Raw genomic sequence first — 23,012 nt, 5'->3', positions numbered from 1 at the left:
GAATAAGGGAACTGTGTATGTGATGACGTGACAACAGATGAACAAGACTTTTACGTTTCTAACACATTATTTATTGACTCGGGATATATAAAAATGTGTTTGCGTGCGTGGGTAGCTTTTGGGTAGGCGGTTGCCAGCAGAGCTCCCTAATTGGTTGCAATGGTTTCCGTGATCCAATCAACAAAGTGCGAGACGCGGGCGTACACTCCGGGCCTCATGGCGTTGGCACAGCCCAGACCCCAGGACGTCACGCCCTGGATCACAAACTTGTTCTGGGTGTAGCACACCAGAGGGCCGCCGCTGTCACCCTACAGGGGGAACACGTACAAGCAGACACAGCCACAAATCATAGATTAATAGTAAGTCTTTGTTTATTTGGGAATGTTGTTTATCATTGTATTTCATTGGTTTAACACTACCAATATATCTCTCTATGTCCCTGTTAGCTTTATAACTACCACTATATCTCTACGCACCGTTTAGCTATATAATTACCAGTATATATTTTCTTGTTAGCTATGTAACTACCACTATATCTCTAGATACCTGTTAGCTTTTCATCTCTATATGCCTGGTAGCTATATAACTACCAGTATCTATCTCTAGGGGACTGTTAGCTATTCATCTTTATATACCAGTATATCTCTTTGTGCCAGTTAGCAATGTTACAACCACCGCATCTCTGTATTTACCTGGCAGCTGTCAGTTCCTCCCTCGATGTTCCCGGCACACATCTCGTGGGCCTTCACCCGGCCGTTGAGGTAGGACGGCCTGTTGCAGATCTTGTTCTCAATCACCGGGAATCCCGTCTCCTTCAGAATGCCTTCTCCGCCCGTCCCTGGGGTCACAGTTCTGAGGTTACCATGCGTGCATGCAGTTCAGTTCAGTTTATTTTGCCATTTGTCCATGTACAGGTGCACATGGGGCATTGTAATTATTGTGTGGTTCACTCAGCCAATGATACTTAGATTAAGAGATTAAAAATAGCACCTAATATTAGACACATATTAAAACCCACAAAAAACGTTTTATATTGTGGCAACCTTGCGCCGGCGGACCTGGAGGAAACTCGCCGACCCTCTGAACAGCGCCCTCTCTACGGACAAGTAGTCCAAGGGAGATGCATCCCCTTCACCACGACTGTAAGCGCCCACCAATTAAGCAGTCACAGACAATCATGGGGAGTGAGATCACCTGGGGGAAGGTGGCGGCAGAGGGGTATTAAAGGCCGAGCACACGGCAGTCAAAGAGAGGAGACGCGTAGGCGAGACCGTCACGCGACCCGACGAGACCGACGGACTTTATCGTCCTTACGTTTGGAACGCTTTCCCGTAGGAATGACCGAAGGGCGCCAGGAGCGACATTCACGCCGGACACCAAGACGGACCTGGCCGGAGAACCCACACCTCTTTTCCCCATAGTGGACGTCGCCTTAGTTATTTTATGATTTTCCTTATTCTCCTGAGCGGTCCAGAAATAAAACCCTTGCTTCGACACCTGGCTTGAGCAATCTCTATTGGGAATCCTAGCCGCCGACGACCAGGGTGGCCACAGTATTAAAAACATATTAAAACCACATATTAAAAGTCCACAGAGTAAAAAGGTCCACATACATACGAATAAAATAAATATGTAGTGCAAAAATGTGCAACAAAAGACAATGTGCGAGAAGATGAGGTAGATGTGTGTATTTTTGTGTGTGTGCGTTTGCATGTGTGAGTCTTCATGGGTGAGAGCCTGAGATGGGGTATAGTTTGTCAGTCCAGCTTGAATGTCCTCTATTATGCGTGCATCAATCCATAATGGTACTCTCCTACTCCATCAACCAAAGTCATCCTCGTCCTCATTCATCAACATCATCATCCTTATCTTCGAAGAAAAGCCATGTTTTTCAAGTAACGGCCCCACCAAGAAATTGGACTTCATTTGTTTTTGGAATCGTGGTCATGTTTTCTTTGTACACTGCACACATGTACACACACTGCACACATATATACACACAAACACAAACACACACGCACACTCGTCTGTGCGCACACACACACACGCACACACACACACACACACACACACATACACACACACACACACACACACACACACACACACACACACACACACAGCAACAGTATTACGTGAACACACATACCTTGAGTTTCTCCCCAGCCAGTAACATGGCATTGGGATCTGCTGGGAACCACATAGTCCCTTTCTGGCAGACACGCTGGCAGGACCTTGTCATTTATTCTTGCAGGGCTGAGAACACACGCGCACACACACAAACACATACACATACGCACACGCACACACACACACACACACACACACACGCACACAAACACACGCACACGCACACGCACACACACACACACACACACACACACACACACACACACACAGGGAAATACAGGACAGAATGAATAAAATGTCGTAGAAGGCATTACTCTTAATCATGTCATCTAGGCTGTATTCTGATCAAGTTTGTTCATAACAAAACTATTTTGGTCATGTTCTCAGGCAAGCAGAAGTGTTGCCCCTTGGCTCTCCCAAGAAGCTTTGCTCTTGCACAGTACTGACGTTGACAGTTTGAGTAGCGCTATGTCCGCTCCGCTGGGCTCCAGGATCAGCTTGACCAGTTGTTTCTCCTGCTTGGACATCGCAATCGCAGATTCTCTGTGGATACCCAGCACCACTTTGTAGAAGGCTGGCAATTTGGAACTACACGCACACACAAACACACACACACACACACACACACCCAAACACACACAAAGACAGTTGGTTTAGATACACCTACCCATGCTAAGGTTTCAAAGAGAGTTTTTTCTTCCACACAACAGTAAGGCAGTGAAGGGCCCCGCATTAGGTAGTGGGACATAATGCCATGGGGGCTGATCACAGGGACCGTATGCTTTTCATATTGCTATAAGCACACACACACACACACACTGTGACGACCCAGTTGGGTCTTTGACCCCGCACCTGCTGTGTATGCCTGTGTTTCTCTCCCTCCTGATTAGGAGATTGTCAGCAGGTGTGGGATGGACCGTGGCAGTATAAAGAGCCTGCCCAGACAGAAGACGTGGCTTCTCCCTCCTCCCAGCATTGGCTTTCCTTTGTCTTCCTTTGTATTCACATGGACTGATATTTACGTTACCTTTTGGGTTACTTACATTTATACTGACTTGCACCACACTTCTTATTGTTATGTTTATTATATAATAAATTACTTATTATTGTGAAAATAGCGTGGTCTCCCCGGTTCATGTTGCATGCATGGAGCCAGCATGTCACATATGGGGGCTCGTCCGGGATCTGTTTCTGGAAGTGGGTAAGGTAAAGAACATTTTCCTCCACTTGTTTTGGATTGGCAATTTTTGTCAAATTGGCCTTTTTGTTTGTACTGACGGGTAGGAATTGCCTGGGCAGTGGCATTAAATGGAATTGGGGGAGACCCGCGCTAAATTAGTTGAGTTGGTTAAATGATAAATTGAGGTTTTGGATTAATTGGTTTTTGGTTGATATGGATTGCTTTGTTTGATTTGCTGGGGAGGAGTAGAGCCAATTAGGAGGCTAGGTGTAGCTTCAATTGGGTGCAGGTGTGGCGGTCACCATGGAAGGCTGGTAGATTAGATCTGCTGGAGCAACTGATAGTCCTCGCGTTAGGAGTAGAGCGCTTACCGCTGTTTATTGTTTTGCCTTTGTTGTTTTTGTTTGTTGTTTTTGGTGTGTCGGACGCGCTGGGGTTGCTTGTAACCAAATTGCTATGGGCACACCGAAGACTAGCTTAGAAGTAGGTAGGGCTGTGTTCTACAGTTAGATGCGGGGCTGCTCCGGTCTGGTGGCAAATTTGTTACACCTGTGTTCAATTGGTTGGCTGTTCGGTGCGCTGTAGCTTTGTTCTTTCATCCGGTTTAGAGCAACATAAGCATTTGTTTGGTAAGCATTTGACAAGCATTGCTTAAAAGGGACAGGAGTCTTGGGGGGGGGGGAAGAGATAACTGGTGGTAGTTGGGTTTTGATGTTTTGGATTGATTGGTTATTTTTATTTTGATCGATTTATTTTATGTGGTTGTTTCTTTGGAACAGAATCCCATTTAGGTGGGCTTCTGTTTTAAGGGGGGGATGTGACGACCCAGTTGGGTCTTTGACCCCGCACCTGCTGTGTATGCCTGTGTTTCTCTCCCTCCTGATTAGGAGATTGTCAGCAGGTGTGGGATGGACCGGTGGCAGTATAAAGAGCCTGCCCAGACAGCAGACGTGGCTTCTCCCGCCTCCCAGCATTGGCTTTCCTTTGTCTTCACATGGACTGATATTTACATTACCTTTTGGGTTACTTACATTTATACTGACTTGCACCACACTTCTTATTATGTTTATTATATAATAAATTACTTATTATTGTGAAAATAGCCTGGTCTCCCCGGTTCATGTTGCATGCATGGAGCCAGCACGCACGCACGCACGCACGCACGCAGGTTTTCATCGACCAAGTGTGGACCTCTATTTCTGGTCATTTAAAAAATACAAAAACATAATACAGAGTTTGGTTTTAAGTTATTTTGTCATATAACTTCAAATGTGTTTTTTTGATTTCTTTTAAAGAAGTGGCCAAGAGGGGACTTGAATACTTAAGCGAGCAGAAGTCCCCTGTTAAATGGTATGGGGCGACCCTCACACTCCTGCATGGATCTATTCATGAAGTGTGGAAAAGAACAAATGTAATCCTCATCAATAATCTATAATCATCTTTTAAGATATATTTAGAAGGATTAAAAATGTGCGTTTAATTTGCAATTTGCAAGTTAAATATGGACAATAATACGATTAAATATTTTTATTTATTGACAGCCCTAGTTAGCCCTGTTATCTATAAGTCTTTTTTTCCTCATGACAAAATGTCTCTTATGAACTATGGAAGAACTGTGTAAAGGCTCTATGGCAAATTATTTATTTTGTACTATAGAGAAAGCAGTTAACATTTTTTTTTCTACCCTAATGAATACATAAATGCTGGAGTGTAAGAGTCACTCCATACCATTTAACAGGGGACCAGTGTCATTTTGAACAGGCAAAGAGGGGACTTCTGTCATTCTGTACAATCCAAGAGGGGACCATCTTCTCTGTTTAACAGCACAAAGTTAAAAACAAAATTCTACACATCAAACTTTCTTTGGTCTGTATACTATTGTGCAGGTTCTGACATATGCTGTAGGTAACTCCATCAAAAAGACAGATGATAGCTTTAAGGCGGTTCAAGTGCAGGGAACAGCGATTGTTGATTGATTGAACCGTGATAAATTAGGGTAGTTAAAACTGAAGTCATGTTATTGTGGAAAAATATAATCTAGAAAAAACTGATTTACATAAATTCACATTCAAAGAACAGACAAAATTTGTGCTATGAAAGATGGTCCTCGTTTGGGTTCTGTTTAGGATGGTTCCTTAAGGGTTGGGACCTTTGGATTGGTTCCATGTTTTGTTTTATGTTAACACTATTCAACATCCCCACAGCACACTTTCCACTGCCCATATACATAGGCTAATCGAAAGAATTGTGTGTTTGGTCAGTAGTTCAGTTGGTTGGTCATATATGTTGGTTTGCTGATCAGGTTTGGTTTGTTGCATTTTGTTTGGGTATTTCCAACATGGTAAAGATGGTTTGTTGTTCCCAGTATTTGTTTTGTCTGTCTGGGTTAAGTTTCCTCCGTTCTGGCTCGGTCGGTCCTTGTGATTTTGGTACTGGTTTTCTGTCCAAACCATATCATCGCACATTTTCTAATCTTCCATACGCTACACTAATCCCTTTACAGATTTCATGATACTTACTTTATTCTAATAAATAACTATCCCTTATGTGTGGATCCCGATCTTTGCTCTGACCCGAGCCTCGTCTTAATGCAGCCAAGGAGATGAAAGAGCGTTATGAATAATTATTAGATGATTGTGTTGTACAATGAAAGACAGTAAAGATTCAATATGAATGGCAAAATAAGGATGGGATTTTATTTGAACAATAAAATATGTGTTGAGCAAATTATAGAGAGGCTGAGATTATAGATTTCATATTCAAAAGGCGAAGGGGTGAAAAAATTTAAGAAATATATTTAAGAAATATAGGCCTACTCAAAGCCCAAATCATTGATATCATACCCTATCCAATAATAAAGAAATTTGAATTTGAATGGTAACAATTCCGTTAAATCCTCGTCCTCGTTTTGATAGTCTCACTCATGGCCGATCAGTGTGTTCTTTCTGATTAGCTCTTAATTGAGATCACCTGTCACGCACCACTTTATTAAAGGTGAACACAATGGGTTTGGTTTACTTTTCGCATCGGCCTGTGTCAATCGAGGTTGATTTTAGTGAGGGTTGAAAGTTTTCGATCTAGAGTGCAGATCACTATTGTCACTTTATACAAACTGAAAGTATGCGTTGTTGCGTGTTTGTTTTTGTGGGCATTTGACTGAACAGCCCAGACAAATATTGCTACCAACATGGCACTTCGAAACAGACCACCGCAGTGAGTAAAAGTTATTTTCCTTTATTAAATGTTGATGTTTTTGGGCTGTCTCCTCAGACACAAGCCATCAGTATCCCTGCTCTTTGCACCTTGACATGCATGTCGCCGCTGTTTGTTAACCTAGCTTTGTTGATTTGTATCTTGTGATGTGTGTGTGTGTTTTTCTTAACAGGTGTTAGATAACTGACAAGATCTATGGGGGGGCCCCCTTTGGGCCCCCCCATACTAACTTAGTCTTCAAAGGAATCTAGTGCCATGGGACTCCACTGTCTTCAAAACATCCTCGGAATACATGTGTATGAATGGTCCACCGAAGGGTTGATCTGGAAGCCACCACGGTCCACGCAGTAATCTGCTGCGTGGGCCGTAGTGGCTTCCAGAGCCATCTTTCGGTCTTGGTCAGGATTTGTTACAGTTGCCCTTCAATGTAGCAGGCTACGGGTTTCTGAAGAAGCCTGCTTTACGTAGCATTGGAGTACAAATATTGTGCAAAATGCTCATGTAATTGCACTAGCACTGGTAACCTGTAGGTTAGCTTAGTTTAACGTCATTCGGTACTGTCTATCAAATGTGTGGCTTACTTTAAGTCCACAAGGCCCTCTGGTAAACCACGTTGGAACACCCCTGGACAAGGTGATTAGTCACTGGTTGTGTGCTAAAGTTTTGTTCCATTTTTCACTAGTTGGTTAAGGTTTGGTAGAATTGTTTGGATGCTAGCGACGTGATGGCGTATGTACAAGAGCCTACCGTGGCCAGGCCACAGTTGCGACGGCCACGGCCAGATGGCCTATTGTGAGTGCAACCTTGATTGCATTTGTATAGTGTTTACCATTGGATGTTTATGCAATTTGGCTTAATTCATCCGCTGTAAAGCTGCATTTGACTATTCCAGGGTCGTTTTGTACAGGCTTTCAATTGACCATGTTGACTAGTTTATGGGAAGTTTTTTGGTCTTATTTTTTTTTTACCCTTGTTTACAATCCAACGGTTGCGACCACTTTTGCAACTGGGCTGTGAATCTTGCAATTCTAGTTGCATATTTGTACACGCAAGCTTGTCCATTTCTATCGCCATCACTAACACTAGCTACAGCATTTCCTTGTAGGCCATTAACTGACTTGTGTATTGGAGTGATGATTTGGGTATTTTAAGATGCTTGAAAACCTAAAATAAAGCAAAATGCGTGTCTAGTGTGCAAGAGCCAATTTGTTGGCTTGCAGTAGTCGAGGATTTGCCGTAGGTCGTAAGCCATCTGGAGGTTGTGGCAATGGAGGCTTGTGGTAGATCTGCCATCCAAGAAAGGTTAATTCTTCTGAAGCATGATTAATAGTTTAGTAAATTGAATCTATTCATATAGAACTATAAAATCCACGACTGCAGCCAGTAACTTGGATCGCAATATGTGGAAAGTATTGGTCTTCATTTGTAACAACAGAATAATTAACATGACTAACTGGGTTTCTTCCATTTTCTAACTAGGGGGACTTGACTGGTGAGTCTACTGGATTAATCAGTAGCGGTACTTTGCCCAACAGATTTGATGGCATGACTACAGGGTGACAAAGACAATTATTCCCTGCCTATCAAAAGAGACTTCCAAAACATATCTGCTAGAACAGTTCCTATACTTTTTGTATAATTTGGTCATGCTGCAAATTTACTTTTTGTAGTTGCTCCATATTTAGTTCTTTGACAGCTTCACCTGCTAGAAAAGTCTATTGAAATCGGCTAAATATAATGAACTAAATTAATAGCCATGAAATGTTGTCACTCATACTAATGGCAAATACCCCCTTTCAGTTGGTGGTTCAACACTGATCTCTCTCTAGGCTTAAGGGAGAGCTCACAAGTAAATTACACGAATGTCCTGGAGCAATTGGGAATACACTTTTATTTAGTCTACCTGACCAGGGACATCTTTGAACTATAATAGGTCACCTAACCCAAACTTTTCACTCTTGTTAGGTTGTCCTTTTCTCTTGTTTTAACCCGAAAGGGCTGAAAATATCAACATTTCAGGTATTCTGTTTGGATAATGTGCAACACTTGTGGCTTCACTAATAAAAAAAAATAACAAATGTATTTTTCTTAATGTGGTTAAACTATTTAAAGATTTGTATGCAAAATATTTCTGCTCAATTTGTGGTCAATGAAACTCTCACATTTTTTAATTTGATAAAACACAACTATGGGTTAAAGGTATTTGCTTTGGGCATCTTTTGATATTTTTAGAATCTAGCTCCATTGCCGTTAGAAATGGTGTCTCCCAGTACTGCAAAGTGCTTCCACAAGTTAAAAAAAAAAAAAAAAAAAATGGGCAGAAAAGGAACTGCCAACTAAATCTATTTAACATGGGTAGAAAGTTTCCATGGAAGCTCTTGGCTGCTGGTTCCCAACACAGCTCCACTGTTAGCCTGTGACCTTGCGTTTAACTTTTTTGGACTTTTGGTGACTTTCAAAAAAGAGAAATGAACTGGTTAATACAATAAACAAGACATTTGAAACTTCAGCTACATTTTTATCTATTTGTACTGCCTTTGATTTCAACCCGTGACATGTTTGTCAGCTGATAACTATGTACCTGTGACCGCATATCATGGTACCATTTTGAACTGTTTGTGGATATTGCATTAAATCCATATGCTTGAAACTTTTCAATAATGCATATCAACGAAACAATGGAATGAAATAAATAGTTCAAGCAATTTGTGGGACTTGGCTGCTTTTACATTATTACTCATTTTGGGGGTTATTTCAGTCTCTCCAACCTGCAGGTCGTGCGAAGAATCATGTGAATGGGAATATTCTATAAATGTCTATCATCTTTCGTCTCAACACTTCTGCTGCAACCGCTTCTCACTCCGAGAACCTTAAAATATGAATCAATCCATTAGAAGTATGAAAATATCTTCCCGGTGGCGTAACGGGGCAAACAAGGTGTGCTTTGACATCTACGTTTTGAGGCGATTGCAACAGTGCCACACATGATCATATTTGAATATGTTTCGGGGTAGTAATTAGCTGTCGATTTTGGAGGCCTTTATCAATAATGACCAGCTATAGATTTGCTTCCAGATGGAGATTTCTGACAAATTACATGTTATTTAGCATCCACACGTTAAGCTGAGTCCAATGAGATCAAGCGCGCCCTCTTGCTACACCGAGATCATGTCCTAGACCATAGGTGTACCATGTAAAATACATGTTACCATTTGCTAGAGTGTCATGCTTGGTGTCTTTGGACTCAGCTCAACTAGTACATGTTGAGCTGGGGATCGAACAATTTCAAAGGTCTAGACCCTTATATTGTATTTTAATTGTATTTGTTTATCATTTTTATTGATACAAATGAATAGATAGGTTTTTGTAAGACTATTCTGTTCCTAAAAACACAATCAAGTTTGACAAATTATTATTACATTAGTTGAGATTACTCTTTCCCTTACATTATATACATATATATATATATATATAGTTATTTCCTCTTTTCATAAAAGGAGTGTGAATGTCACTCCATGCTATCTAAGAAGGTGTCATTTTGTCATAGCCAACAGTGGACCCCAGTCAATAGAAAAAGTTATGTTATGCAAATCAACAGATAAAATGCATTCCTTAAACCGTAGACTAAGCACACAAGTTTGTAGTTGTAAAAAAATAAAAACCTTAATAAGTTTAGATATTTGTGTTCATGACAACATTGTTGGGGCAACTTTAATTGCAAAATAACACTATGTCTATACATATATATATCATATTTTATTTAGATTATTACCTCTTAAGAACTATCCATTTTGCTTATTTATTTTTTTACTCATCCATGGTGGAGTGTGAACGTCACTCTATGCTATCTAAGAGAGAACTTCTGTCATTATGTATCAGCCAACAGTGGACCCCTGTCATTCCATACAGTATAAGTGTGGACCATTTTCTGTGATGCAAATCAACAATTCAAATGCATTTCTTTAAAAATAGATTGGGGACTGGAGTACATTGTAAAATGGTAAATTAAAGCTAATTTGGGGATTGAACCATTTCAAAGGTCTAGACCAGGGGTCTCAAACTCGCGGCCCGCGGGCCAATTGCGGCCCGCGGGACGATATTTCGTGGCTCCCTACTTGATATCAAAGTTAAGTGTTAGTGCGGCCCGCACGTTTTAATTTTTATTTTTATTTTTTTTTGCTGAGTCGCTGCGCTTGCCTGTTGGCCTCATTTATAAAGCTCACTGCGCACAAAAACATTGCATAAGACAGAGGTGTAATGTGCTAGGCCAACGGTATGGCTTCTCCCAAGTCTGTGTGCGCTGGAGATATGCCCTTTCTGTGTGTATCTCTTTCCAAACACCATGCACCTGACCGGGTTCTCTCCTGTGTGACTCCTCTGATGTATTTCGATCTTACTGAAGCATCTGAAACTAACCGCTTAGCAACCGAGTTCCTGAAGTTGTGGAGCTTCATATCCCTGAGCATGAAATGTGCGTCAGTTTTTTTTCACTGCAAACGTTGGTAGGCTATTTATAGAAAATGTCTATGTTCTGACATGATTGATTGCATTTTATAACTGCATGGGCCTGGATACGTCGGTAGGGGTGTGTGTGTGTGTGTGTGTGTGTGTGTGTGTGTGTGTGTGTGTGTGTGTGTGTGTGTGTGTGTGTGTGTGTGTGTGTGTGTGTGTCCAGTGGGAGAGGAAATATCGACGTGTGAAAGAGTGTTTTGTATCAAGTTGAGGCCGACACATATTCATCGAAATTCATATCATAAGTTACACATGTATTAAAAAAAATTCGGGTTGAAATCGGCCTCGGGCTCATAATTACAGTTAATGTGTCGGGCCGGGCCGGGCTCGTACAGAACGTGCACGGGCCGGGTCGGGCTTGACACACACACACACACAGCCACACACACACACACACACACACACACACACACACACACACACACACACACACACACACACACACACACACACTGTCTAAAAGAAGAGCATCTTGGAGTGAATTGGGTATGAATTAAACTGGATGATGGGCAGACCTTTCCAGACAGTGGGACGCGGTGAGCACCCACTGGGGGTGGATCAGAGTTCCTCCGCAGAAATGGATTCCGCCTCTAGTGGGAGAGATGACAATATAACAAAAGAAACAAGACATTAAATACAGTGGGATACAACTGTTTGATTCAATGACTCAAATCTCGGCATTTGTTTGTGTTTGTTTTCTATTAAGAAACACGTTCTTTTAAGATAACGATACAGAACAAATGATGATTTGGGATGATCATGATTGTCTGTTTTAGAAAGCAAACCACAAGGCCCTTGCCGTGAAGAGAACGGAAAAACACAAACTTGCACACGCACACACGCACACACGCACACATGCACACACAAACAAACACTCACCGGGTCCGTAGGCTGATCTGCCAGGGCCAGGAGTGAGGTTTGGAGATGCACCCCCCCACTATACGACCAAAGCAGCGCTTGGGTTTGATCGGGGGCATTCCACAATTCACCGCTGTGACAGAGGAAGAACATTGGAGTTAACGTGAACACGGTTTAAGTTCATGATCCATGTTTAGACGTGCTGCAGGTATAATTGAAGTGTTTTACAGAGATTGAGCAGAAAACACCCCAAAAAACGATACAACAATCGAGGTTGATGTGGTTGGTCAGAAATGAGAAAAATCTAGATTGCCTCCCACAGAGGTGGCGTGCAGGCCACCCAGAACAGAGATCTCACAGATCATTCCACTCAGAAATAGCTGAGGGATGGCTCTAACCGTTCTCCAATTAGGGTCAAACCCGTGAGAGATCGTGGTTGGACAGAGTTTGTCCCCTATTGTCTGCGGGCGACCCTTCCGCTCCAGGGAAGAGGCAGAGGAAGGCCTGGTGAACTGTGAGGGTAGACACACTCTGCACTCCGAGGTGTTCCACCCACCACACTCGGGGATCTGGCAGTAGTCCCACTTCTTGCTGCGGTCTGTGGTGTAGCACCAAGGCCCGTTGACGTCGTCGTCCGGATTACGGCAGTACTGGGATCAGCAGAGGGGACACACACACACACACACACACATTGAAGCGGTGGGTGGGGCCATGACATGACGAACAGAGCAACAGATACTCAAGGGGTTGTGTGTGTCCGTAGACGCATCACTCGGACATTTAATCATGCTGGGTTACTGTGTTGTATCGTTACTGAGTGTATAAAATCACTCGGTATCTAATGATCGATTTGACACACACACACACACAAACACACCACCACACACACACACACACACACACACACACACACACACACACACACACACACACACACGCACACACGCAGACACACACACACACACACGCAGACACACACACACCCGCGTGTGCTGGCTCTTACATTGCGGTCCAGGCCCAACTGAGGGTGCATCTGGGGAATGAAGCGGTTGTGTTTGTGGGGGACCTGGGAGGACCAAGCCTGGCAGGTGACCCCAGCGCTGGTCATGGAGGTGGAGCCGCGGTATGTGCCGCCGCTTCCCACCCTACAATCTGACACAACAACACAGAGAGAGGCATGATGAGCCAACAGCATCGCTCCAACGGCTACAGTCAAAAGGCCCCAGAGATCTAATGTATTTGTCGTTGCGATATCAACTGTAACTGTTGTCACTACCCCTTAAAATATACAAAAGACTAATCTGATTCCTATAATAATAATAATAATAATAATAATACATTTAATTTAAAGGGCGCCTTTTAAAGACACCCAAGGTCACCTTACAGAGCATAAAGTTATCATAAATCGTTTAAAAACAAGACTTTGTGGAAAAATAATAATAATAAATAAATAAATAAATGAAACAAAAACAAGACAAAACAAACAAACAATCAAGACAGTGATCAGTTAGACGTTGTGTGCGAGTTTGAACAGGTGAGTTTTGAGTTGTGACTTGAAGGTTGTAATGGTGTCTGACTGTTTTATGTGTGGGGGGAGGGAGTTCCAGAGCCTGGGTGCTGAACAGCTGAATGACCGGGCACCCATTGTAATGAGTCGTGATGTGGGGATACATAGTAGTCCAGCAGAGGTTGAGCGGAGGGAGCGGCTATACTGGCTATACTGAACTCTTATTTATCTCCTTTAAACTCTATAATTTCCTATAATTTGCCTGCTACGTCATACACGTCATAGGTTTAATGCCAGCGATGATCTAAGTAAATGATTATGAGTGACGAGGCAGTTGAGCAGCAGGATGTGGATGTCCATGTCCTAGAGGCTGCAGCCAGACCCTTCTCTTTAAGCTAGGTTGTGCAAAACCTTTGTTGGTATGCCTTGATGGGGCTCCACCTTACTCGTCAGTTGCTTTGGGGCATAGTGTAATGCAATGCAACGCCATTTTGGGAGGAAAGGAGCTTTGGATTGTTGCTACAGTTATTGTTTTTGTTGGTCATTGATTTGTTCTAGTCATTATGGGGAGACCTTGTGGTGTTTGACATTGCCACAGCGTTTCCCCTGGCAGATGTGGATATACAACTTTTTCACTGGTCTAGAGGTACGTCTTCCCCTTTTGACTTCTCACACAGTGACACACACACGCACACACACACACACAAACACAAACAACTCATGAAATATTTTAGATTTTAGCCAGGGAAATAATAATTTGTCCCGTTATAAATCTCTCTTCGTGCAATACTTTTTGGATTATATATCCAATATATCCAATTGATTTTACAGTTCTGCTTAAGAACTGCAACCCTTTTGAATCCTCTCGATACGGCAGGGTGGCACACACACACACCTTGTTAATCGTCAGATTATCAAAGGCACCAAACCATCTGGGGGTAAAAAAACCAAACGGCTCTGACCTCGCTCTGGAATTGACTCTGTGACGGTGGTGGTAACAGAGGGGATGGGGTCCGGCAATTGGGGGGGGGCGACGACAGAGGGACACTTCTCCAGGTCACAGAACTCCCAGCGGACCGAGGGGTTGGTGGTGTAGCACCAGGGAGCGCGATCGCCGTCCGGGTTCCTGCAGTAGTTCCTCTGCAGATCCCTGGGCAGCGAGAGGACATTGTGTCAAATGAGCCAGCAGCAGTAAACCGCCAGGTCCAGTAGCTCTAGGCGTTCCTATCCTCTCCCAATAAATGCTGTGATATATGCAAAAAGATGCAATAAGACCTTGTTATTGCAGCTCACTATCAAAATATTGTAATATAAGGCGCTCAGGTCGTGTGTCGACACAACCTATAGTATACAATTTAGAGATATGTGTTCATTAGTTTCAATTTTGCTAATCATGTTAATTAAACATCGCCCAGGCCGCCGCCCCTTTGCCCTCAATGGCTAAAATGATAATAATAACTTGGTGTACAATAGTTGTATTGTTGTAGTTAGATTGCTTTTTGCATTTGTATGCTCTTTGATGGAGTTAGACAGACAGGGAGGTATGGGAGGTAGAGGGGGGGACATGCAGAGGACCGAGGGCGGCAAACGGTCCCGGGTCGCTGCCATCAGGACTGACCCTTAATGGCACGCGCCCTACCCTACCTAACCACCGGCGCGCCCCAGTTGTTTTTTCTCTTTGCCACTCACGCCCTTGGGAAGGTCTCTTGGGTCTTGGAGTGCGAGTGGGGCGTCATGGCGGCCCACGCTTGGCATTTCTTCCCACTGATGGTCTCTGACGTAGTGCCACGGTAGGCGGTTCCATCCCCCACGTAGCAGTTATCCTCCTCCGTTGGGATCACGGGCTGGTCTGTGTGTGTGTGTGTGTGTGAGAGTGAGGGAGGGAGGGAATCAACCTGATCGTCAACATTTTTATCCCCACACTACCACTCCCATCATCATCATCAGCATCATCATCATCATCATCATCATCATCATCCTCATCCTCATCCTCCTCATCCTCCTCATCCTCATCACCATCATCATCATCATCATCATCATCATCATCACCATCATCATCACCATCATCCTCATCATCATCATCATCATCACCACCATCGTGGTTGTCGTGGTACCTGGTCTAGCACTGCCTCCACATGTGGGGATTTGGCAGTAGTCCCAGCGCACCTCCGGATCTGTGGTGTAGCACCAGGGCATCTTCTCGTTGTCAGGGTTACGGCAGTAGTTGTTTTCAAGGCCTCTGAATGGCACAGGGAAGCAGGTTCAACATTTGTGTCGGGGTTACGGCAAAAAAAGTGAGCATTGAGCGCTATTCACGTCTATGTATCTTAGAGGAGAATTATGAAATGTTGCCAATGGCCAAAGGAGTAGGGTTACAGCATGGAAATTTAAAACTTTACTTCTTTCTTTTGAGAAATAAAAACATAAACATAACCTGTACGACAGAATTGCAAAGTCCTCCACGTTCTTTCAACATGAATAGCAGTAAAAGGCAATCTTGCTAAAACCATGCTAAAAGACACGGTGTGTACTACAGTGATGCATAATTAAGGACTGGGAATCCTCTCTTTAATCCCTGGGGGTCCTGTCAGTGAACGCCTTTGAGACAGAGAGTGGACCCCCGTTCTGTTTCTCCCTGGACGCCTTACCCGCAGGGGTAATTTTCCGGGGCTCGGTTGTGTTTGTGGGGTATCTGGGACGACCAGGGCTGGCAGGTCTTGCCGGAGACCGTGGTGGCGATGGTTCCCCGGTAGGCCCTGCCCTCGTCCGAAGCACAGGTCAGCTCAGGGGTCACGGTAGGCTGCGGGGACGCTGCAGACGTGGAGGTCAAAGTTCACTCACAACAATGAACAGCCTATTTATATCCTGTGCTGTTAGTGCCACTTTGTCAGATTGTTCTTACATATTTTTAGTTGACCGGGTCTGTTCACACTGTCTGCCTGTCTGTCTGTCTGTCTGTCTGTCTGTCTGTCTGTCTGTCTGTCTGTCTGTCTGTCTGTCTGTCTGTCTGTCTGTCTGTCTGTCTGTCTGTCTGTCTGTCTGTCTGACTGCCTGTCTGTCTGTCTACCTGTCTGTCTGTCTGTCTGGTTCCTGCCCAGGACTTCTCTTCAGACGGTGACCTGGCTCGTCTTTCTTTGTTTGGATTTCTTCAGCTGTCTTGTGCCCTTTTTGTGTTTCAGCGCTCCACCTATTCTATTTTGCCTTTGAGTTCGAATTTCAATTTCCACCCCTATTGAATGGTCCCTTTTCCTCCCTCACCATTACCCCGTCCCCAAACGTATTATCTCACTGAATATACAGCAAAACTATTGGATTACATTGACTCTGTGTTGGGCTTCATTAGGAGTTTCTCCTTCAGGTGATTGGCTCCTTCCAGTAATTGGGAGCAAGCTTTACCCTCTCTCTCTCTCTCTCTCTCTCTCTCTCTCTCTCTCTCTCTCTCTCTCTCTCTCTCTCCCTGAATGCTTTAAACTAATAAAGGTACACGTTAAACTTTCCGGTTACATTACATGGAAATATGTAGATGAAATATAATTTGTTGTGTGTGTGCGTGCTTGCATGAGTGAACGTCTGGACTTACTGCATTGGGGTATGTCGCAGTATTCCCAACGTTTGGAGAGGCTGGTTGTTAAGCACCAGGGTTTGGGCTCCCCGTCAGGGTTCCTGCAATAGTTCACCTCCAGATTCTTGTCTGTGAGACTGGAGGAGAGAGAGAGGGAGAGAGAGAGAGGGAGGGAGAGAGAGAGAGAGAGAGAGAGAGAGAGAGAGAGAGAGAGAGAGAGAGAGAGAGAGAGAGAGAGAGAGAGAGAGGGGGAGGTGCGGACCCAATTATTTTTGTATTTATGTTTCTTATTTCATCGTTTATGATATTGTACTGCCTTTTTATACTCCACTTTCTATTTGTTAAAAATATTTGTTAGATTTATCTATTTTCTATTGTCTATTTTTTTATTTTTCTAATATACGTAAATAGTTATTTATTTGATTCCAATAAGGCTCTTTTGAAAGAGAATGAGAGAGAGAGAGAGAGAGAGAGAGAGAGAGAGAGAGAGAGAGAGAGAGAGAGAGAGAGAGAGAGAGAGAGTGAGAAAGAGAGAGAGAGAGAGAGAGAGAGAGAGAGAGAGAGAGAGAGAGAGAGGGAGAAAGAGAGAGAGTGAGAGAGAGAGAGAGAGAGAGAGAGAGAGAGAGAGGGAGAGAGAGAGAGAGAGAGAGAGAGAGAGAGAGAGAGAGAGAGTGACACACACACACAGTGGAGCTGTGGGGGGTGGGACGTACGTGGCGGGGTTGTAGCCGTGGGTGTGGGGCTTCTGGGAGTCCCAGTTCTGGCATTTGAAGCCGCTGGCCGTGGTGGAGATCTTGCCCCTGTAGTCCTCCCCGCTGCAGTAGATACACTCCTCTGAGTGGATGGAGGGGAGATAGTGAGGGGGAACGGGTTAATAGCTTCCTGGAGATGTCTCACCGCTATGTGGGTCTAATATACTTGTTATCTGTCTGTGTATCAATCGATTTATCAAGCTTTCTATAAATCTATGTATTTATGTGTCTATGTGTTAGGGTTGAAACGGTTCATAAAACTATGTACGTGTGTGTCTGTCTATCTCTCTATGTAAGTGTGTGTTGGTCTTTGTATCTGTATGTGTATGGAGATCTCTCTCTCTCTCTCTCTCTCCCTCTCTCCCTCTCTCTCCCTCTCTCCCTCTCTCCCTCTCTCTCTCTCTCTCTCTCTCTCTCTCTCCCTCTCCCTTTCCCTCTCCCTCTCCCTCTCTCTCTCCCTCTCTCTCTCTCTCTCTCTCACCACTGCAGTCCGGCACTCCGCAGGTCTCCCAGCGCTTGGTGGAGTCCGTGGTGTAGCACCAGGGGCCGTTCACGTCACTATCTGGGTTTCTGCAGAAGTCGGACACCAGGTCTGCCATGGGGTGGGACACGGGGGTGAAGCTGCAGTACAGGCAACAACAACATTAGTTCAGATGGCCGCTTTATCTATCAATCATCAACAAATGCATTAATATGGGTATAACAGCAACAGGCAATAAAGTTACACATATTTATTATATTCTTAATTTCTGTTCAAACTTATATTGTATTTTATTTTATTCTATTTTTATTCAAATTATATTTTATTATTTTTTAAGCACAGAAAATACTGAGTAAGTCCCACAAACATTTCACTGCATATCCTGCATGAGTATATGAAAAATGAAACCCTTTGAATCTAAAGGAAAATATCAATGTAATAAGTATGAATAAAGTCACACAAACAAACAAATGACTTACTAATATTATTAAATTTACACTTTTCAAATTAAATAGAAATGTAATTTAATTTTAAATACAAAGATAGCACATGGAGACTGTATTATTTGGTGATGCCACTGCATCCATACAGCTCTTGTGACTGTGAAGTCTCTATGGCCTATGTAAAGAGAACGCACTCCAACAGGTCACTGCACTGTACTCTGCTATGGCTCGATTGTTAATGGGTCATGACATTTTTTTCGTATCAGTTATACTAGCAAACCAACATTTGAGTGCACCTATTGGAAGAATGACGGAACGTATGACAAGTATAACAGAAGTGTGGACAAAACATGGGTTAAATCAAAAGGCATTGCATATTGTTCCATATGATTTGATATCATGTTTTAAATCAAATGGCACGGCATATCATGATATTCATGTTACAGTGCTGTGTGTGACATCATTTCAGAAAAAGCAATGCCATTGATAGGGGAATACTTACTTAGGAACGTGTGGGACAGTTCCCGACCATCTCTGACAGGTCCTTCCCGTCGTCGTCCTGGCCTTGGTTCCTCTGTAGTCGGTTCCTAATCCGTTTGCACACTCCAGCAAGTATGCTGAACACGGGGGGGTCAAGGGTCGGCATTATGTAGTGTAGCAGATTAACTATTTGATTTGATCAGATTACATTCACACTGTGTGTCAAAAAATCGATTGAGACCTTATGATCAGACAGTACATAATCTGTACATTCTAAAGAGGTACATCATTTATTATCAGACCAAAAAGGTTGGTTTTTTATTACATTACATTACATTTGGCTGAAGCAAAAGTGACTTATGCACTAAAGCGTATTATACCATGTTGATACAACCCAACAAAGTAAAATAATCATGCAAGTACATACAATTCATCCATAAGCAAACCTCAAGAGCTACATTTCAAGAGGGCCTTTATTTTGTATGGGCCAAGATGCAATCTGAACAAATAAGTTTACACTCTGCATGCAATGATTTATAAGACACTAAATTAGGATGCTTTTAACTTAGAGACAGGGAGATGGAGACAACGACCAAGACAGATACAGAGAGATAGAGAGAGAGACAGGAGAGAAGAAGGGAAACCTGCCTTTATTCTCGTACAGAGCTGCGCTGGCTCTGCGCATAACCCGCTCCGTTTTGGAGTTATCCTCCGCTGTCCAACACTCTGTGTCCTTCTCTATGTACATGAAGGACCTGCAGACAGGCAGAGAGATGACCCGTGTGTAGCAAGCTTCCGGATCATACCATCGTGTAGAGCTGAGGTGACTGGAATCAGTAGATATATAGGGCTGTTTTTATGGATACGTACTTGCATACAAAGTTCGTCTCTGTGTCACATTTGGCGCCGCACTCTTCCAGCGAGTTCACGGCGTACTCTCGTCTACGCAGCGAGATGATCCACGCCCCCTCCGTCTTGGAGTAGTTGTCCTGGATATCCCCGAAAACTGCAGCTACAACAACAACAGCAACAACCTCAACAACAACACGTCACATGTTTGGAGCCTTCATTACGCACACACCCACACACAGGTCCAAAGTGTTAATACACCCGACCTGAAATTAACTTGTGGAACAAACCTGAAAGAAACGAAATGTGTCAATGGGCCTATACGATAATGAATGACGATGGATATGGATTTAGAAGAGTGTCTTGATTGAAGATTAATTGGTTAAGTCAAAGAATCATTGTTTGAAAGAATGATGTGTCTTTTTTTCAAGATGTTTCTGAGAATTCTATCAGTGTTTCAGATATTGTGTTGATGCCAGCTGGTCAATGGCATGACATAGGCAGGCTTTTGACATGTAACTTGGTATGGTACACCTTTTCTTTTTCTAAATGTATTCAGCCTCCTATCCCAGTTGGATTAAACATGGACATTGCCATACTAACTCATAGCTCTTTATGAAACGTTAACAGTAGCCTATTTGACAATGCAAAACACATAACAAAATAAACACTGTCCGTTCAACATAGACGCACACACTATCATGCCGCTAATGAGGGCCGAGGTCCCAAAACGCAAACTAGAACCAACCTTGAGCGGGGTCGTGGGACTGAGCTCTCGCAGGATGGCTGCTATTACTGCATTGTTTGTGAAGTGATGCAATGGCCTGGCAAGGCGCAGTACACTAACTAAGCAGGCAGCGACAGGTTGCAACATGGTTGAGGCTGAACGCTCCACGGGGAGTCATTAGACCTGAGACCTCTGGCCTCTTTAGAGGGATGCATGGAGCTGAGTGTCATCACCACGCGGATAGGAGGCGTGATATTGGATATGATAAAAGGACCTACATGGTGTGGCCTTTCCCCTTTTGGAAGAATATAGGAATTGTTGCTGTTGTGTTGGTTCATCGGTCTTTGTTTAGTAATTAATGGTGAAATGATGCGTAGCAAGTGTATGAAGACATCTGAAAAAATATCAGATATTTTCATTATACACCACTAACTTTAACAGTTGTGGTTTATTATACTATCAGATAAGTAGCTCTCGTATTTAAACACAAAGTTATGAAAAGCTGTTCTTTTTTAGAATAATGAATACAGATATTGATCTAAGCAGTCGACTTGCTATAAGCATCCTCAATTTATTAAACCAGAGGTACTTTTTTGTGGATATCGCTTTCAGGTTACGTTTGTCATTATTCCAGGAATGTCAATTCAATCTAATAAGAATGAGGAGATGAAAAAATATATATTGACGGCATCATTGCTGTAGGGAATTTGTTAATGCCATCGACAAATACATAGAGGTCATCGGGTAAAATCTGACCATAACATATTAAAGTCGGTCTTGAGTCTCCCGTGATTGAATCCCCCCTGATTATCCTATACTCTTCGGAGGGCATGCTATAGGAATCTTCATGTGATGGGTCTTACCGGTGCAGAGCAGCGCTCCCAGAAGCAGCGTCGTTTTGTACAAATCCATGGCGAGGCCCTGGCTAACAGTTCATAGCGAGCCAACTACGGTCCTCAGGTACCGACCGTGCCTTCTATTTGGGGGGCTTTTGGCCGTGTCATTAAGACAAATAAGATAGGTCTTAATCATGAGTCAATCATTGGCCCGACGAGGACATGGTGGGTGCAATGGGTCAGAAAGCTTTGTTTATCTCTGCAGGAGGTGTATTTGGGAACACCGCTGGATCGGACTCAATAGTGCACAGGGCCATCCTGTCCTCCCCTAACCACTCTCCACGCATACTTCACTGACTCATAATACAATATAATATAAAAATAATCACACAAAGGCATTTGTATTGGTGTTTGCAATATGATATGGACCATGTACCTTTTTCACAGAGGCGTAGGACATAACACTAATTATGGGTGTGCTCCTTTAACGTACCGGGGCAAGACAGCTCTGATGGTCCTACGATGACACCTCTGTGAAAAATGTCTATAATAATGCACATTAATTAACTAACATTAATAGTCTTTATTGCAAACTGTTTTGTATTGAGAGTCAATCAATTTGCGTCTGTCATGATTTGGACTTTCTTTAGAACCAAACGTATACAAACATTAATGGTGAAAAAGAGTTTTGTCCCTCTGTTTTGCTGGGTATTGAGCACCTGATTTCCCCACCGAAATGTACAGTAAGACAGTAAAACTATTCTCTTCAGAATATTGTAGAACAGCTCCAACTTAAATACATGGGGTTCATATTACGAATGCAGTGTGATTCAGACAACTGTTGGATCAATATAGAGGGTTAATCTTCTGCCAAAGCCGTCCAATGTCCAAAACAGCAAATACAACAGTAGCAAACAAATTGGTAACTAATGCATGTTATATAATAATAATAAACAGGCCTCCTTGAACATACATGTATCCGCAAACTTGTTGATGTCTATTTTATAACACAATAATATAATATCTCTCTCTCTCTCTCTCTCTCTCTCTCTCTCTCTCTCTCTCTCTCTCTCTCTCTCTCTCTCTCTCTCTCTCTCTCTCTCTCTCTCTCTCTCTCTCTCTCTCTCTCTATATATATATATTACTACTTACATTAAATTATGTTGTCATTATTTATTTCCCCTTTTGTTAATTATTCATCTGCAGGTAATGCCAATAGTGGGACAACTTTGTGTGAAGTGTGAGGAATATAAAGTAGAGGACACCTCATCTTGGGTTCGGAGCTTGGATGACATTGACATCAAGGCTGTTTAAAAAATAAACTTGAACAACAATTTCTCACAATTCAGCCACCAGAGGGCGTCAAAGTGTCCTAAAAATGCAATGAAAACCAACAAAGTGGTGATCGGGATAAGCCTGTGGGAGGCAGAAACAAGCCGCACACTGGTCAGCTGGACTACACAGCTGCATCGACCCCCCGAT

The 23,012-nt window shown here is 43.1% G+C and overlaps 1 protein-coding gene across 1 annotated transcript; it reads right to left on the bottom strand.

Moving 5' to 3' along the window:
• Positions 1 to 48: 48 nt before the first annotated feature.
• plg (plasminogen) lies at positions 49 to 21,809 on the bottom strand. The gene is made up of 19 exons (XM_030345045.1): positions 21,558 to 21,809; positions 19,989 to 20,130; positions 19,767 to 19,873; positions 19,141 to 19,255; positions 18,196 to 18,335; positions 17,676 to 17,796; positions 16,981 to 17,099; positions 16,049 to 16,211; positions 15,515 to 15,639; positions 15,090 to 15,249; positions 14,363 to 14,550; positions 12,897 to 13,045; positions 12,450 to 12,543; positions 11,915 to 12,026; positions 11,551 to 11,625; positions 2,578 to 2,718; positions 2,150 to 2,256; positions 693 to 838; positions 49 to 308 (listed from the first exon to the last, which is right to left on the bottom strand). The coding sequence occupies exons 1-19, from the start codon at positions 21,604 to 21,606 to the stop codon at positions 147 to 149; spliced, it is 2,415 nt and encodes an 804-aa protein (XP_030200905.1). The 5' UTR covers positions 21,607 to 21,809; the 3' UTR covers positions 49 to 146.
• Between the last annotated feature and the right edge of the window lie 1,203 nt (positions 21,810 to 23,012).

This window comes from Gadus morhua, chromosome 21 (genome assembly GCF_902167405.1).
Source record: "Gadus morhua chromosome 21, gadMor3.0, whole genome shotgun sequence".
Lineage (NCBI taxonomy): Eukaryota > Metazoa > Chordata > Actinopteri > Gadiformes > Gadidae > Gadus > Gadus morhua.
The sequence above is the reverse complement of the archived record's forward strand: the minus strand, read 5'-3'. Positions and strand labels throughout refer to the sequence as shown.